Raw genomic sequence first — 18256 nt, 5'->3', positions numbered from 1 at the left:
AACTGAATTAATGGCATGTGCAACACTGAAGGAACACTTCTGATCTGTTGCCCTCATGAATAGAAAGTACTGTGTGGCATGTGACTGTGGTGTCACCAGCAGCTGTGGTAGCTGTCAAAATGGCAGGCAAAGGTGAGATAGGAAAGACAAGATCTTTGATTGGACTGAATTAGACGTATGCATCATATTAAATAATTTAAGGTGTGTGTGTTTGGTGCTTTTCACACACTACTGAGGGTACCTTTTGTGCAAAACCCCTACAGCCAATCAACACTAGTGATCTTGTTAATAGGGGATGCCATCGCCTAATGCCCTAATAGTGAATAGAGATTTCCAAGTGTAGACAATCAACCTCCAATCCAATACTGACTAACAAAATGTCACAATCTGCAATGTATGTAGCTTGGGGCACAGAAGCCATGTTTGGCATGCACACATCTTTAATGTCACAAACAAAGACAGATTGCACTAAAAAGCAAGAATACTCATCGTGGTGTTGACAGTTCCTACGAGCAACTAAAGAATGCACATGGATCTGCAGATGTACCATCCATTATATTAAAAAGGCCAGTAAACTGTAATTCAGTTGGGCAGTGCCTCATATGATTCCCAAAGCCTGTAAATTATAGCCAACTTTGGCATCATGAATTTCGAAGTAACAGAAATAACACAAGCATCTGCAAACTTAAATTTATTTCAATTGCTGCCACACTTGTCATTTACATCACTGCATCCAGCATATGTATCATACGGACAAGAATGATGAGCATTAGATCCAGTGGATTATTAACAGGTTTGTTGGTAGTATTTTGGAGCACACAGCCTTAGGTTATTAACACCTACAATTGTATTTGGACAAGTGAAGTTAAAAAACCAATAAAAATTTTCCTTATTCATTCATTAAACCATCACTAGTATACACAGGATAAAACATTTTTCAATGATACACCCAATAATGAGAGAGAGGCCTTAAAATTGCAGCTGGATGGTCACCAACAAAAAAGGGAAAGAACCAGCCTCTGACAAATATTAAATCCTGTGGTTGGTTGGTTACACAAAGGTACAAACTCACTAACTCTTGCACATAATATCAATCTTTAAAGATTCTGTATTAGTCAAGAGACTGAGTATTAAAAAATGAAGCATTAAAATTTAACTAGTTAAAACTTTTTTGCAACTGTTCATGGCTTGCTGACAACTGTTACAAAAATGAGAAAGAGCTAGCCAGTTAAAATCTTTGTCCTTATATTTTAGGGACTAGTCCTGTTACCTCACAAAATTTTAAAATCCTTGTACGAAACATGACAGATTGCTACTCACCACAGCCAGCGGTGTCTTATCTGGGCAGTAGGGATTGGCCACAGTGAGCAGCAATCTTGGCTGGGATGTAAGAGCACAGAAGAGGTGGAGACAGGAAGGGATAGTTGGGTAGGGATACGTGTGGGGAAGATATTGTAGTGCTGCCTGTGGGGGTGTGCAGCATCCAGAGTTTGTATTTGAAGGGGTGAAGTGCAGAAGGAGGAGGGGGCATTTAGAGGAGAGAAGTGAGAAGGGAAGCAACTAGGCAGGTGCACAGGGGGCAGGAGGGTAGAGTGTGAGGATGGATTGGGAGCAGGAAAGAGGATGGAGGCAGATGGGAACACCAACTAGCAAAGGTTGACACCAGGGGGAGGGGGTAACAGGAATAAAGGATATGTTGCATGGAGGGTTTCCACCTAGCAAGTCATAAAAGCTGATAGTGATGAAAACAATCCATGGCACAGACTGTGAAACAGTCAAAGACAAACACACTGGTTTGTGTGGCGTACTTGGCAACTGGGTCATCAAGCTGTCTCTTGGTCACAGTTTGGCACTGGTCAATCATGTAGAAGACAGTTTATTAGTGGTCACATCGTGTAGAATGCCACGAGATAATTGCAGCTAAGAATGAAATAAGCAGTAGTGGAAAGATGTATGAGACAGGTCTTACACCTAGATCTATTACAGCAGTATGACCCTTGGGACAATTGAATAACAACAAACAAGGCCATTTGCACAGGTTACATGAGCAGCAGAAAACCACTGCGGGAGGAGCAGGGAAGATATTTCTCATTTCACAGTGTGACAACAGGCAGTCAAAACTCAGGTGGAGAATGTGATTCAGTTGCTCCAGTCTGGGTGGTACTGAGTCACTAGGGGGCGTTCTCCCCCTGTGGCTAGTCAGTGTGAATGTTGGAGATTGTAGGTGACTGGGGAGACACATGGGTGAAAGATCTGTTTTTGACAAGGTGGAAAGGATAAATTCAGTCTTGCGTAGGCCTCTGTGAGGCCCTCAGGATATCTGAGGAGGGACAGCTTGTCACTGCAGATGTGACAACCTCATGTGGCTAGGCTGTAGGAAAGGGACTTCATAGTGTGAAATGGGTGGCAATTTTCTAATGGTGATATTGTTTCTAGTTTTTAGATTTTATGTGAATGGATGTATTGAGAAAGTCACCTAAGAGGTAGAGGTCAACATCGAGGAACTGGCTTTCTGGGCTGAGGAGAACCACGTGTAACATATGAGGAAAAAGGTTCTGGAGGAATTTGGACAGGATATCCACATTCAGTGCAGATCACGAAAATTTCATCAATGGATCTGAACTGGGTGAAAGGTTTCTCAAGATGCACAATGAATAGGTTGTTGTAGGATGGTGTCATGCGAATGCCCATGACTGTACCACATATCTTTGTAGATGACGCATTCAATAGAGAAGTAAATTGAGGTGAGCTTGTAGATAGTCGTGGTGGGTAAGAAGGAGGTTATAGGTTTGGAGTTGGGCACTGGGAAATGTAGTATTCAACAGCAGCAAGGTCATGGGAAGTGAAGGCATTAGTATAGAGGAAGGTGGCATCAACAGTGATGAGCAATGTCCCATGTTGTAAAGTGACAGGAACTGTTCAGAGTCTGGAGTAGATGGTTGATCTCTTTTATATAGAAGGCTAGGTTACAGGTAATAGGCTAAAAGTGTTAGTCCACTAGTGCAGAGGTGCTCTACGTGGAGGCACAGCATCCAGCCACAATTACACATCTTAAGTGGTTGGGCTTAAGTATTGTAGGAAGCACATAGAAAGGAGGAGTGCAGAAAGTGGTGGGGGTCAGGAGGGAGACAGACTCAGAGGAAAGGTTCTGAGAAGGACCCAGGTATTTGAGGAGGGACTGGGTTGTGCTGGATTTCTGGAATAGGGTCACTGTGGCAGGACTTGTACAGGGTATCGTCTGACAATTGGCGGAGACCCTCAGCCATGTACAACCATTCACTTCACCCTGATCTTTCTACAACCTTTCCTCAGTGTAGACCACCTAATATGGACAGCTCCATCAGTATCTCTGACCACATCAAACCTACCAATCACTAACAATGGCTCCATTTCAACAGCTGTCTCCCATTCCTCACAAAAAAGACCCTTCAAATACAGGTTAGTAACCTATCACAGTCACAACTGCAGTGATGAACCGTTCCTCTCAAATATGTCAAGGGTGTTCCATTGAGGCCTCCACAGAACGAAATTACACTTCCCTCTTGTCCAGACATTGATCTCCCACACTTTGCCTCCCCAGTCATCTACCAGACCAATACATTCACTTACCGGCTACAAAGGAGGTATAAGACATAAGGAAGGTATAAGACATGGCCAACAGATTCAGTTCATATTTGACACATCACTTATATACAACCAGAAACAAAAGACTAAGATATTTTTGTTCTACATTCATCGTATTTTAAGAAAATCACCCATAAATTTCATGACACAGATGACTCAAAATTGTCAAGATCAACAGATAATTGAAAACGAGCATTTTTCATCATCATCATCATCCATCATCATCATCATCATAATAATAATAATAATATATGCGTACATGTGTACAGCAAGTCTACATTTTCCTGCAAATCAAGAAAAGAAAGTGTTATGATTGGTACTTATGTATCCATAAGACAAATGCTGTTTGACCAACATGGCTGGGGGGAGGGGGGGGGGGGGGGGGGGGAAGGCATCCAATGCATACTACAGTTTCTTTTTATTTGTATTTTTTCCATATCTTTATTTGTATATTTTCCATATCAAAATTAATAGGAACAGGAGTGTTAATAACATAACCATTTTCTCGAGTGACTTGGATTAGTAAATAATTAAAATTTTAAGCCTCCTTGTACAAAAACCATTCTGAATAACACTGCTGTGAATTCATCACGAGTGAGCACAGACAGCTGACTGCATGATGCTTGTTTGCTGTGAGGCACAGTACAGTACTTCATTTGTTGGAGGTTTCAAAATAGCAATGTGCTTCTGGAAACCCACCAGGAATAGCACAACTGCGCAAATGCAATGATCTGTAATGTAACTGATGATCACCATTCAGGACCTATTTATCAGATGTTATCATACACATGGTAAGCATCAAAATTAATTCCCAAAAATAAAATTTCTTAAACTTAAATCAAGTCTCCTTTCCAACAAAGCTTTGAAAGAAACAAAGCAGTTGCACAAAGATGCATTCATTACATGTTCTTGATGCTGCAGAAATATTTGCTTCGAATGATTATACACCAAGTACCATCTATGAACTTGTTTGAAGGAAAGTGAGGATATGTAACAGAGTGAAGGAGGCAGTGTAACGCAACTTGGATTAAAATTTAAGTTCTTTACTAATCCATGCTGTTTAAGAAACATATTTGCCTACTTTGTTATTATTCCTAATGGAAAATACAGGATGGAATGTCACAATATTATTAAGAGGATAGTTGCTACTCACCATACAGCTTTGTGTGGCCTCAGCAGCCAGAGATTGTACGCTCTCTCTCTCTCTCTCTCTCTCTCTCTCTCTCTCTCTCTCTCTTTGTGGGACTAATACAGGTTCCCTCCTCCCAGTCAGATGCCTTATTCACTACACCAGTGGCACTTATGTTGAACAGTGTTATCTTACATGTGCATACAAATAAGCAGCAATCCTAAAGAGTTTCTTTCCTTGATTTATAGGAAAATATGCATTTGCAACCTCCACATATGATGAAAAATGTACAATTTTCAATTACCTATTGTTCCCATCAATTTTGAATTGATTATGCTTCATGAATTTCAGGGGTGGTTTTCTCAAAAACGAGATTGAGGGAAGTTGAGCAAAATCTTGGAATATTTCATTTTAGGTTCTACACAAGTGCCATGCCAAATACAAGTCGAATTGCTCATCCATGTATTGAGGCCTTCCCTTGTCAGTACCACACAGGACTGCAACAAAGGAATCAGATTCTCCACCAGGATTTTGACTGTCTTTTGTCATGCCCTGAAATGAGAAATATTCCCCCCATTACTCTCCTCACTTCTCTTAAAGTTTTATTTCATCATCCACCCTACCTAGGTAATATCTGTGTCCATCCCTGCTTCCAAACTACTCCCCCCATGACACTCACCCCTGTAGTAGACCTAGATGCAAGACCTGCCCCATACATCCTCCCATTGCCACCTACTCCAGTCCTCTCACAGGCACCTCCTACCTCAACAAAGGCAGGACCACTTGTGAAAGCTGCCTTGTGGTCTACCAGCTTAGCTGCAAACTCAGTGTGGCATTATACATGGACATGACCACTAACAAGTCGTCTGTCCACACGACTGGCCACTGCCAACCCTTGGCCAAGAGAGAGTTTGACCAACCAGTACTGAAGCATTCAGTGCAGCACAGTGTGCTTGCCTTCAAAGACTGCTTCACAATCTGTCCCATCTGTGACTCTTCCCAATACAAGCTATTCTGAACTGTGCAGGTGATAATTCTTCCTGCAACATACCCTTCATTCTTGTAACCTTTGCTAGCCCTTGTTATCACCTGCCTCTATCCTCTTTCCAGCTCCCACTCCAGCCTCAAACACAAAAACACACCTGCTATCCCTCAGAGCATCTGCATAGTCCTCTTTCCCTCTCTGCTTCTCTCCTTTAATTCTCCCCGATCCCCAGCACAGCCTTCTGATGCTGTACCTAGCTGCCCACCATCCTGTCCCCACCACATTCCTCCGCACTCCCACAGACAACCCTAAAGCATCTTCTTCCACCCATACCCTGCATGACCTAGTTCCATATCTATTCTGTACCACAATTCCCACTCCAGCAGAGTTAGCTGCTCACCTCAGTTAGGTCTTACCACCTGGAGATGACAGTAGCTAAGCATGGGATGGGAAAGCACAAGTTTTCCTACATTTGGAGGAGGAATTGGTCTGACAATTTAGTTACTTTCTTACTGAAAATATGCCTGTCTGCTGCTCAATGCCTCCTCCATGTGGTGAGCAGCATCTATTCTACTTGATATTATTGTTATTCCACACTGGATTCTCCATCATTTAAACAACTAAAATGTGTCCCACTGTCAGCAATACACTACAAGCACTGTACACTTGGGGTTCTCCTCAATGGAGGAGAAACCCAATGACAACAGAGGGTCCAATATGAAGACATACTAATAACACTTCATTGTATTTCTGTGACTAAAGAATCAGCTACAGTCTGGTGGCTGGCTTCACCAACCGCAATTTGTTGACCGTTACTTCCATCTATTACTCCTCCAAACAATGTAGGATATATTTCCTCAACAGCAAGGACACCGCACGTAGAGGAACTTTACACTGAGCAACTATATGTACTGTGCAGGCTTCCATGGCCGCTGCATCCGCCAAAACATTGTTCTGAATTTCCACATACCCTGATACCCAATAAAATATCACTCTTTTTCCAAGATTTTACATGTTAAAAAATGTAGATTGACTGTGCTGCAATGCTTCCTGTATAGGGTATGCTTAGTGGATAGTTGGCAGTGTTCTTAAGGAGACAAAGTGGATGAGGAATTTTTTAGCCTGGTAAGCCCACATCATTAACGTTATTATACAGCAGGATTTTGAAACATATATTGTAGGTGGTTGGTTGGTTGGTTGCTGGGAGGGGACTGAACAGTGAGGCCATCAGTCCCATCAGATTAAGGAAGGATGGAAAAGGAAGTCTCCCATGCCCTTTCAAAGGAACCACCCCAGCATTTGCCTGAAGCAATTTAGGAAAATCATGGAAAACCTCAATCACGGATGCTGGTTTGAACCATCCTCCTCCCGAATGCGAGTCCACTGTGCTAACCACTGTGCCACAATCACTTGGTCATATATTGTGTTAGAACATTATGAATTACCTCAAAGAGAACAGTCTATTGATACACAGTCAAACCAGATTTAGAAAACATTGTTCTTGTGAAACACAACTATCTCTTCACTCACAGATTGTTGAGTGCTACTGACAAGGAATTTCAAATTAATTCTGTATGTCTGTAAGCAATGTCTGTAACCAATTTTTTTTTCATGTTGGTACACATGTCCCAAACATATGTTCAAAATTTCATTTGGTTAGCAAGGTTAGAAGTGTTTTAGTGTGCTCAGTGATTTTCAATTATTATAAAAGATGGAGTAAAGAATCTGCATCAAATTTTGTGTGAAAAATGGAATCAAGTGCTCTAAAACACTTGAAATGTTGACAGATACAGTGAGTCTGCCACAAGTAAAAATAAAAAATTGTTTACAAGTGCTCAAAAGGGTGATGGAACATGGGTTTACAGTTATTAAGTCGAAACCAAAGCTCAATCACCCCAATGAAAGCATCCTGGAGAACCAAGAACAAAGAAAGTGTGCCAAGTTCGACCAAATGTCAAAGTTTTGATCACTGTTTCTTTTTTTCCCTCTCTCCCATTCCTTCAATGACCATGGCATAGCATGTCATGAATTTTTGCCTCAAAGTCACACTGTCAATAAGGAATATTATCTTGACGTTATGTGCCATTTGCGAGATGCAATATGCAAAAAAGTCCGGAATTGTGGAAAAACAATTCATGGCTTTTGCATCACAACAATGCACCTGCTCATTCATTGTTGTTTGTCAGAGATTTTTCCTGTTTTCAAACCAGAAGAGACCTATGAAAGGATGAAGATTTTCAATGATTGAGGAAATAAAAACTACATCACTGGAAGTAGTCAAAGCTGTACCAAAAAGTGCTAATGAGAAGTGCTTTGAGGATTGGAAGAAGTGTTGCCCTAAGTGTATTGTACTTGAGGGGGACATGAATATTGATGAATACATAAGTATTTTTTCATAAAAATATAAAGTTCTCTTACTTTTTGAACACACCTCGTACATCTGTAATCATTCTTATCTCCTCATGATGGATGGCATCTAAGATCATTAAATGTGAACGTCTTTCCCATAAATACAGCTTGCAGCCATAAGCTAGCATCAAGTAATGTTTTAAATTATGTTGAAACAACTAACATCTTGTACAAGAGCAATACATATAATAAGGCATAACAATAATATTAACTAGGGAACAATAACTTATACACTATGTGATCAAAAGTATCTGGACACCCCTAAAAACATACATTTTTCATATTGGGTGCTTTGTGCTGAACCTAGTGCCAGGTACTCCATATCAGCGACCTCAGTAGTCATTATACATCATGAGAGAGCAGAATGGGGCACTCTGCGGAACTCACGGACTTCGAACGTAGTCATGTGATCAGGTGTCACTTGTCTCAGATATCTGTATGTGAGATTTCTACACTCCTAAACATCCCTAGGTCCACTGTTTCTGATGTGATAGTGAAGTGGAAACATGAAGGGACATATACAGCACAAAAGTGTACAGGCCGATCTCATCTGTTGACTGACACAGACCGCAGACAGTCTAAGAGGGTCGTGATGTGTAATACGCAGACATCTATGCAGACCATCACACAGGAATTTCAAGCTGTAACAGGATCCACTGCAAGTACTATGACAGTAAGGTGGGAAGTGAGAAAACTATGATTTCATCATCAAGCGGCTGCTCGTAAGCCACTCATCATGCCGGTAAATGAAAAACGACGCCTCGCTTGGTGTAAGGAGCATAAACATTGGACGATTGAACAGTGGAAAAACATGTGGAGTGACGAATCACGGTACACAATGTGGCAATCCGATGGCAGGGTGTGGGTATGGCAAATGCCCAGTGAACGTCATCTGCCAACGTGTGTAGGGCCAATAGTAAAATTCGGAGGTAGTGGTGCCATGGTGTGGTCATGTTTCTCATGAAGGGGGCTTGCATCCCTTGTTGTTGTGCATGGCACTACCACAGCACTGGCCTACATTGATGTTTTAAGCACCTTCTTGCTTAACACTGTTGAAGAGCCATTCAGGGCTGGTGATTGCATCTTTCAACATGATCAAGCACCTGTTCATAATGCACGGCCTGTGGCGAAGCGGTTACATAACAATAACACCCCTGTAATGGACTGGCCTGCACAGAGCCCTGACCTGAATCCTATAGAACACCTTCGGGATGTTTGGGAAGGCAGACTTCATGCCAGGCCTCACCGACCAATATCGATACCTCTCCTCAGTGCAGCACTCTGTGAAGAATGGGCTGCCGTTCCCCAAAAAACCTTCCCGCACCTGACTGAATGTGTGCCCGTGGGAGTGGAAGCTGTCATCAAGGCTAAAGGTGGGCCAACGCCATACTGAATTCCAGCATTACCGATGGAGGGCGCCACAAATTTTTAAGTCATTTTCAGCCACGTGTCTGGATACTTTTAATCTCATAGTGTATCATTTGTGTATTTTGAGTTTTCATGACAGAATGCGTAGGAAACTGACATACTTTTTGTATGATCTGGCTGAAATATTATTATTTATTAATAAAATTCTTATAGTATTGAATTATGGACTGCACACCAAATTGCACTGCAGTGTAAACCAATTATTTGTCTCAAAAAAGGCAGTGAATTAAACTGACTGTCCCCATTTAAAACCTATTTTTTTTTCCAAAGAAATCAGACATTTAATGTGTGTTTAGGATGCATTTGTAATTTATGTCATCATGATAATCTGAAGTATATGAGCTGAAAGAAAAAGAGAATGCGTACTACATTAGACAGCAGAAAAGCCTTACAGAACTACTAGAGAGTGTGTTCTGTTGGCTTCCAAAGACCTCTGGTTGAGGTACTTTAAGATGTTAAGCACTTTGAGAAACTGTGCTTTCAGATCTCTCAGATGCGGTAGTCATAAGAAATTTTTTTGCCGAAAATGAGGCCCAGAACCTAACAAATCTCTTATGCTCAAAATGGTATCCCTCGTTACCAATGTATGGTGGACTACACACATGCTGTGAAAAAATTTAAGTCCATACCCATCATTTTCTCTGTTAAGAACTTGAAACCTGTGTATTTAGTTTAATCCTCCCATCACTTTAGCATTTATTGCAACTGACGTGTTGCTGTTTCTGGGTTAGATGATGGATAAAATACAGCAAAACCATCCCCACACAAAGATCACTGAACTGCCTCTCTTATTGTGAATTTAATGCTGTTAATAGCAACACAGAGGAGGGCAACACACTGTATGCTTCCTTGTATGACTTTGCTGTTCTGCTCAAACCAGTCTGATATGAATTCCCCAGCTGAGTATCCAAAGTAAGTCTTTGAGGGAAAAGAATGCAGAAATATGGTTAGCTGCCCACACATGCACCACTGAAGAAGCCACATGCAGATGTAATGCATCCAAATAGTATTTTAGTACCCTTCTGGATCAAAGAAGATTCCTACAAGGCACTTGCCTGCATAGGAGAGCCTACTATAAAGCTGCCTCCAGCAGAGTCAAATTATCTATCATAGAATCTTATTTCCTCAAGCAAGTAAGGACCTGTGTGGATTTACCTAAGGCAGAGATTTGCCACACACTTCAATGTCTTTTCTATGTGGGTCATGGGAGCAAGACTTTTGTCATAAAATCCCCTTTCCTCTCAGGAAAAGGGGAACTTCGGTAGCTACTAAGCCACTGTCACAAGTATCTGAAGTAGTGAGGTACGCAGCTTGACTGCTTGTCTCAAATCAACCAGCAAGGCACCGAGAATACTGGCAATGATGAGGGGACCATCACAGCTGCATTGACAGGAGTCCTCTTGATGCAAAAGGAACTTGTGGGTTAGTCTGTTGGGACTGATATGCAGTCGGCATATATGTTGGTATCTTTCCGACGTCCTGGAGATAATAATATCATACCTTGGTGGTGCCCTTCATTGCTCTCAGCTCGAGGGTCATGGTAGTCTGCCATTCCAAGTCCCAGGTTTTCAAAATCTGTTGTTGGAGTTACAGTGATAAGTCTGTGCTTGGTACTCTGCATTGGAGTGTCTCAATGGTTGCTTCACTAGCTCTTTATGCAAAAGTTCATTTCCCGAATACCCACCTGGCTCAGTGTCCATACAAATGTTACCAGCACCCTGAAGCTGTGAAGCTGTGAGCAGTTCATGTAGTCTCTACAAACTAGTAAGTCCTTTGTGGCAAGAGTTTTAATGTACTGCAGAGGTAGTGATATAGTGACTAACTATGCAGTGCATACAGAGCACGCACTCAGCAGAGACTACTTCTCATGCCCCCTTGCATCTGCTAAAGCATAACCAACTCTTTGGCAGTCTGCAGGGCTTGTAAGCAAGGCTCTAGTTGCCAATCACAAACCTCTTTTGCGGTCCAGGTCTAACAAGCTCAGTACCAATGGTGCTGCTGATGCAGAAGCAACACACCCAGGGTAAAATCAAATTTTTCATAAAATCTCCGAATATCTGTGCCATCTGAATTCCCAGATTTACTGTTGAGATATGTGAGAGTATTAAGCTTCCTCATGCAATCTGCCTTGGGCTGGCATACTGTCAAATAAAAGGTCTAAAAATCTGAAAGTTTCAAAACCTTCCAAGTAACTAATTACTGAGGTAAAGTTACGCATGCAGACACACAGTCCAAAGTCAACAAAAGTGTCTCAAGAGTTTTCACAGGAAAAAATAGATATCCACAATTCAGGGCCCCAATTATGTAGTTTTTGTATGATCCCTGCTGCAGTACGCGAAGGTGGAAATCTGTGTTACACACGAAGGTCACTCCCATACAGTGACGGTGAGACTGTGGATCCCACAGCAGTCACGATACGGTTTATTGCAGTGGCAACAACCAATCCCTGAGGAACTCCAGTTTCCTGTATACATTGAGTTGAATGTATCCAGACCTAGACTTGTTTAAGGTATCAAGTTCTAGATAAAAATGGTAATAGCACCAGAAGCTCCACTTATGCAGAGTAGACAGGATGTGATGACACCAGATGGTACCGTACAACTTCAGTGGGTGAAAGAGTGCAGTGATAAGATTCTGGAGATGCACAGAAGCACTGTGCACTGCTGATTCCACATGAGCCAGTTGGTTCGTGATGGACCAGAACACCCATTAGCCACTTTAGAATTGTGATATACACCCTCTGGCTTCCAGACACCAGCCTGTTCATTAGAGAGATTGGTCAACAGTCAGGTAAAATTTGATAGTCTTTCCCGGTTTTAGGATAGAAATAATATTCTCTCACCATTATTAGTTCAACTGCCCTTCCCAGCAAATATGACTGAAAACCTGAGGAAGTGTTTTGTGTTGACACTGCTAAGCTTTACGCATTTAGTTGTGGTTTTTATTAGGTCTACACACTTTGTATGCTTTAGTGAAAGTTGCCAAGGGTGACTGATGCTGCCTTGTTTAATGACACAGCCAAGTGAGCACCTGCTCAAGCCCACACAAATGTCACATGCACACACTCGCATACACCCTGCACATCTGCAGTGTGCACATGCACCAAGCACTTCCCTTACTACCAGAGTGGGGAAAAATTTATTTTATTGATGAATAAAGAGAAAACAGATGAATTTGAACGCCAATGGGACTCACTTCAATTCTTTGTCATTTATTACAGAAAGATATTTGTTTTTGCTTTTAAAATAAGTTTTCCGGACTAGTTTTTTTTTTAACATCTTAAAAAATTTGATCTTCGAAGATTTGCAATTGCGACACACTAAACAATACTTTCTACACATGCAAAGAGAATTTCAGTGTGTGGTGTATCCTGAAATCTTTTTTTTTTTTTCAGGTTAATGATAGATTTTCAAATCAGAATCTTCTCAGCAAAATTCAGGGATTATCAAATCCACTGTAGTTTTTGGCAAATACCTTCGTTGTGATTCTATGTTAGCTTCACCACCTCCCAAGCTACGTTGAAAACAAATTTCCTTTTTACATCATACGATAATTTCAAACTCACAATCTAGTTTCTTTGGCTATTATTTGTCTGTAGTTTGTTGCACATCTCCCTTTGTCATTGATGGCAATAAAGGAAACTGCTCATTTTTTAAAATCGTCAGTAATGCATTGCTGCAATAAGTGCAGTTGCCATAGAAAGGCGAAAACATCTCCCAAGTACCTCTTGACACTTTCTGAATAAAAACATTGTCAATGTGCTGCAATACTATTAACTCTTTCACATACAGACCCTGTGTCTCTGGAAAACATTTTCAAACTCTAAGCTCTATTCAGCTGCTTACATGCATGTCAGATCAAAACGTTTTTCAATCTTTTTACTTTCAAATGATTTTGGACATCCAAAACACCTACACAAACTTTTTGGGAGATTTTAAATACTTTAGGATTGAAGGGAATCACTCACCGAAAAGCAGAAGCATTGAGTTGCCGATAGGAACACACAAAAGCTTTTAATCCCAAAGTATTTACATTCTATCACAACATTCCTACAACATTTTTAGAAAAAAATGGTTGTTGATGTCATTAGCAGCAACTGAGTTAATTTGTTCACTCATTTCGCAGCAGTACAAACATAAACAACTTAGCTAATTATATCAACGACACATCCATATCATAAAAGTGTTGCCAATTTTGGTATCACCAGCAAAGATGTCTTAGATTACGAGTTTCTATTTGCTGCATTCTCTATTTACACGGAGTACTTCCACATGATATTTTTCTCATCATTCGACGTGAAAGACATGTACATCACAGAGAAAATCTTAGGCCGAATCCCAAATGTATAGCTTTGTAATTTGAAGTTAACCCACTGAGCCACACCTGTCCAAAATATTTTTAATTTGGGATTTTTCAAGCAAATAGCTCCTACTATTTATTTATTTATTTATTTATCTACAAATTCCATAGATCCTGTTATGCGTATGACACTAGGATGTAGAACAACTTGAGTAATATATGTTCACAGACCATGGTATCAATTAGTTTACAAGAGCAGAACTAGACATAAATTACATAAGACTTGCAAAAATAATAATGAACTAAAATAAAGTCGTAGGAATAATACATTATGCAAAGTTTATCACATTGCAAACGCCTATTTGTCACAGTAAGTATATGGTTACAAAAAGGAACAAAAAGTACATAAATAAACAACAGTAAATATAAATACATACAAAGACTACTTTTCTCTGTTGAAGTATTCATCAAGTGAGTAAAACGTTTTCTCGATTAAATATGTCTTTAGATTGTTTTTGAATGATGCACTGTTACAACGTAGACTTTTTATATAGCTTGGTAATAAGTTAAATATTTTGACACTGGAGTAATGCACTCCTCTCTGTACCCGAGTTAAACTTTTTAGTTCAAAGTGGAGGTCAGCCTTCTTTCTTGTATTGTGATAATGGAAGCTTTCATTGGTTTCATAGTGGGCAGGATTGTCAACCAAGAAACTCATTAGGGAAAAAATATACTGGGAGGTTGTGGAAAGTATTCCGAGTTTTTTTAAAGAGCGTACGGCAGGAGGTTCTCAGGGGTACTCTGCACATTATACGGACTACTTTTTTCTGCATGAGGAAGATTTTTTTAGATGAGGGTGAATTGCCCCAGAAGATGATGCCATAACACATAATGGAGTGGAAGTATGCAAAGTATGTGGACTTCATGACATTTATGTCTCCAAATTGTGAGATTGTCCTAATGGCAAAAATTGCTGAGGACAGCCTTTTTACAGCCTCGAGGACATGGTGGTCCCAGTTGAGCCTACTGCCTATGTGGAGGCCTAAGAATTTGGTGCAGTGTACCCTTTCTATCTGATTATTGTTATTTAAAACAGTAATCTCCTGGGGGAGTTTGTGGTCAAGGCTGAAATGGATATAATTTGTTTTGCTCAGGTTTACTGTGAGCGAGTTCACTTGGAACCAGGTTAATAGTACTGTAAGTAATTTGTTGGCATTAACCTCCATATCAGTGAGCTGTTTGTTACTCATCAAAATGCTGGTGTCATCAGCAAACATGGTAAACTTGCATGTCTTGCATGAAAAAGGTAGGTCATTTACGTATATCAGAAACAGCAACGGACCAAGGACGGATCCCTGGGGTATTCCATGGAGTACAGTGCTCCAATCTGACTCTACTACCTCTCCCTCTTTATTGCTCCCATTGAGAATTACCTTCTGCTTCCTGTTTTGGAGGTAGGATTTTAGCCAGCTTCCCAGTGCCCCAGTGATCCCATAGTGGCGTGCTTTGTTGAGGAGTATTTTGTGGTCCACACAGTCGAAGGCTTTGGACAGATCACAAAATATTCCAACTGCCTTCATTTTATTATTTAGGGATTCCAGTATATCATTTGTGAAAGAAAATATGGCCTCAGTTGTGGACATACTTTTCCAGAAACCGAACTGTCTATCACTTATGATGCCAAATTTTTCTAGGTGCCTTACAATTCTGGAGTGCAGTAGTTTATACTTTGCTTAATTGGTCAGAGCAGGTTTTTAGCAGCTTACTGGAGATATTATCTACACCAGATGATCCCTTACATTTTAATGAGGCAATGGTTTTTCTAATCTCATATCTGGTTATGGGGGATGTTCTTATCTCACTCACTGGAATGGGAAAACTGTGCTTCAGTAGATCCATGGCACTTTCTAAGGATCCATTGCAACCTATTTGCTCTGCAGCACTTATGAAGTAGTCATTGAATGCATTCGCAATAGCTTGCAGTATTGTCATCAATGTTTAGTACAATGTGTACTGGTTTACTGGCACTGTTCGTACCAGTCTCGCTCCTTATTATGTCCCAGATTGCTTTAATTTTATTACTGGATTGGTTGATTTTGGATCTAAAATATATGCTTTTTGAAAGTTTGATTACCTTACTCAAAGTTTTACAATACTTTTTATGATGATTTATTTGACTGAGGTTTCCTGATTCTTTTGCTGTTATGTACAAAATTCTTTTTTGCTTGCAAGATGTCCTAATCCCATTTGTTATCCATGGTTTTTTTGTGTTTTCTTTTGGTACATTCCTATAAACTTTTTTTGGGAAGGAGGTTTCAAATATTGATGCAATTTCTTTACTAAACAGGTTATACTTGGAATTTACATCTGTTTCAGAATATATGTGACTCCAATTTACATTATGGAGGCATGATTTGAATGTTTTGATTGTTAGTACATTTATGGGCCTGAATACCTTCCACGTTGCCTCAGTTTTATTCTGACAAACATTTATATTTTTGATGGTAAGTCTTTGACCATCATGGTCAGAAAGACCACATATTATTTTACTAATGCTGATACTGCCCAATTTCTCTTGGTCTACAAAAATGTTGTCAATTAGTGAGCTTGAATATGAAGTTACTCTGGTGGGAAAATTGACCACTGGCAGAATGTTTTAGGTGTACATCAGATTTTCTAGGTCTGTCTTCCCACTACTATGTGTAAGAAAGTTTATGTTGAAATCTCCAAGTAGTACAACATCTCTTTTATAGTTGAATAAGTGCAGTAAAAGCAAATCAAGCTGCTTCAAAAAGAGGCCAAGATTTCCTGAAGGGGCTCTATAAATTGCCACAATTAACAGGGTGGAATTACTTACAGAAATTTCGATGGCACATGATTCACAATGTTGCTCTAAACAAAAATTTTGAACATACATTTCTTTGCAACTGATACTGTTCTTAACAAAAATTGCAACACCACCACCTTTTCTTTGGTTTCTGCAGTATGAAGATGTCAGGTTGTAGTCAGGTATTACCACATGTACAAAAACAAGTCTGAGGTGTCAAAAAACATACTATTGGTTGATTTCACATGGAATGATCCATTAGTGTATGCTGAAGTAGAAGATTTCTCGGCCAGCGTGAAAACTCTAAGTACAAGGAAGCAGCACTCAACCCTCACTAGGACCAAGGGTACTTTCCAGTACTTTACACGAGGAACTTATTGCCAAAACACTTTGTTATGTGAAAATTGTCTTGTGTATCATTAAAATCCAGAAGATCTAAACCCAATGGACATGAAGGCAAACCACCTCCAGCAACACCATGATTATTAAAGTAAGGTGGTGTTCAACTAAAGCTTGTGGTAAATAACTGTACAGCTTATTTTAATATCACATGACACATTTGTTAGAAAACTTATCTTGCAAGTTAATTACCTTTGTAAACGCCTTCCAGTGTCTGACCATATTGCTTTAAGTTAGCGCATAGATTAACGACATTTAACTGCAATAGGTGGTCACAGTTTCCATTTGTTAACTGAGAACATACAGACTCTGCAAGAGTCATTATATCCTCCACTACAACAAAAGAAATAATCTTCAGTATACTAATAATAAAAAAACTGTCAGTTTATCACCTGAATATTATACTATTTACCTGATGATATTTTTCCATCTACAGTGGAGTATCTGTTCTGGCTAGCTATTTTCAATGGTCGAGGTTTTTCGAGCTTTTTCACTGTTTTCGCTGATCGTGCAACAGCTGCCATTTTCAATCTGTAAGCAGATAGAGAATTTTACAATCTGCTCAAAATTACCAGTTTTAATAATTTGGTCCCAATAAATTTGCACAGGGTGATTCAGTGACGATGTTACAAACTTTAATTATGGAGAACGATAAGTACATGAATTTGAGATAACAGATCCTGGTCCAGAATTGACCAAGTCAAAAGTTGTAAGTGAAAATTGTTCAGATACCTTCGTCAGTGGAATACATGTATGACCTGCACTACTGCTGCTAAGATTGTATGGTAGGTAGCTCTCATGGGTCATAGTATGAGCCAAAACAAGAAGAAAGTGTCTAGTAAACATGGGCTCTAAAATGCATACCTTAAGAGCTATGTGCACTTCTTCAATAGAAGTAATGTGTTTCACAGTGCCAAAGATGAACAAGTGCTCTTAGTTCTTAAGGTATGCATTTTAGAGTCCACATTTACTCTACTTTTTTTCCGTTTCCACCTATACTACCGCCTCTGGAAGTTGTCAGTCCTACAATCTTAGCAACAACAGTGCTGGTACGAGTATTCTACTGTCAGAGTCATGCTGTATGAGGGAATAGAAAATAATGCAAATAACCTCAGACTGAAACTGAACTTAATTATAATGATCAATACTTTCCAGA

The 18256-nt window shown here is 40.0% G+C and overlaps 1 protein-coding gene across 8 annotated transcripts in view; it reads right to left on the bottom strand.

The window, feature by feature from the left end:
- The window catches only part of LOC124798186 (eukaryotic translation initiation factor 4E-binding protein Mextli), a 135769-nt gene that overhangs the window by 85035 nt on the left and 32478 nt on the right, over positions 1–18256 (bottom strand). For all 8 annotated transcript variants that reach the window (XM_047261479.1, XM_047261478.1, XM_047261475.1 and 5 more), the window contains exons 2-3: positions 17513–17631; positions 17293–17433 (exon numbers count right to left, since the gene is read on the bottom strand). In XM_047261479.1, coding sequence (XP_047117435.1) covers positions 17293–17433; positions 17513–17624 — 253 coding nt within the window. In that variant the 5' untranslated portion in view covers positions 17625–17631. The remainder of the gene's footprint in view (positions 1–17292; positions 17434–17512; positions 17632–18256) is intronic.

The sequence above is a fragment of the Schistocerca piceifrons genome, chromosome 5, assembly GCF_021461385.2.
Source record: "Schistocerca piceifrons isolate TAMUIC-IGC-003096 chromosome 5, iqSchPice1.1, whole genome shotgun sequence".
Classification (NCBI taxonomy): domain Eukaryota; kingdom Metazoa; phylum Arthropoda; class Insecta; order Orthoptera; family Acrididae; genus Schistocerca; species Schistocerca piceifrons.
This window is presented reverse-complemented; position numbering and strand designations above follow the sequence as displayed.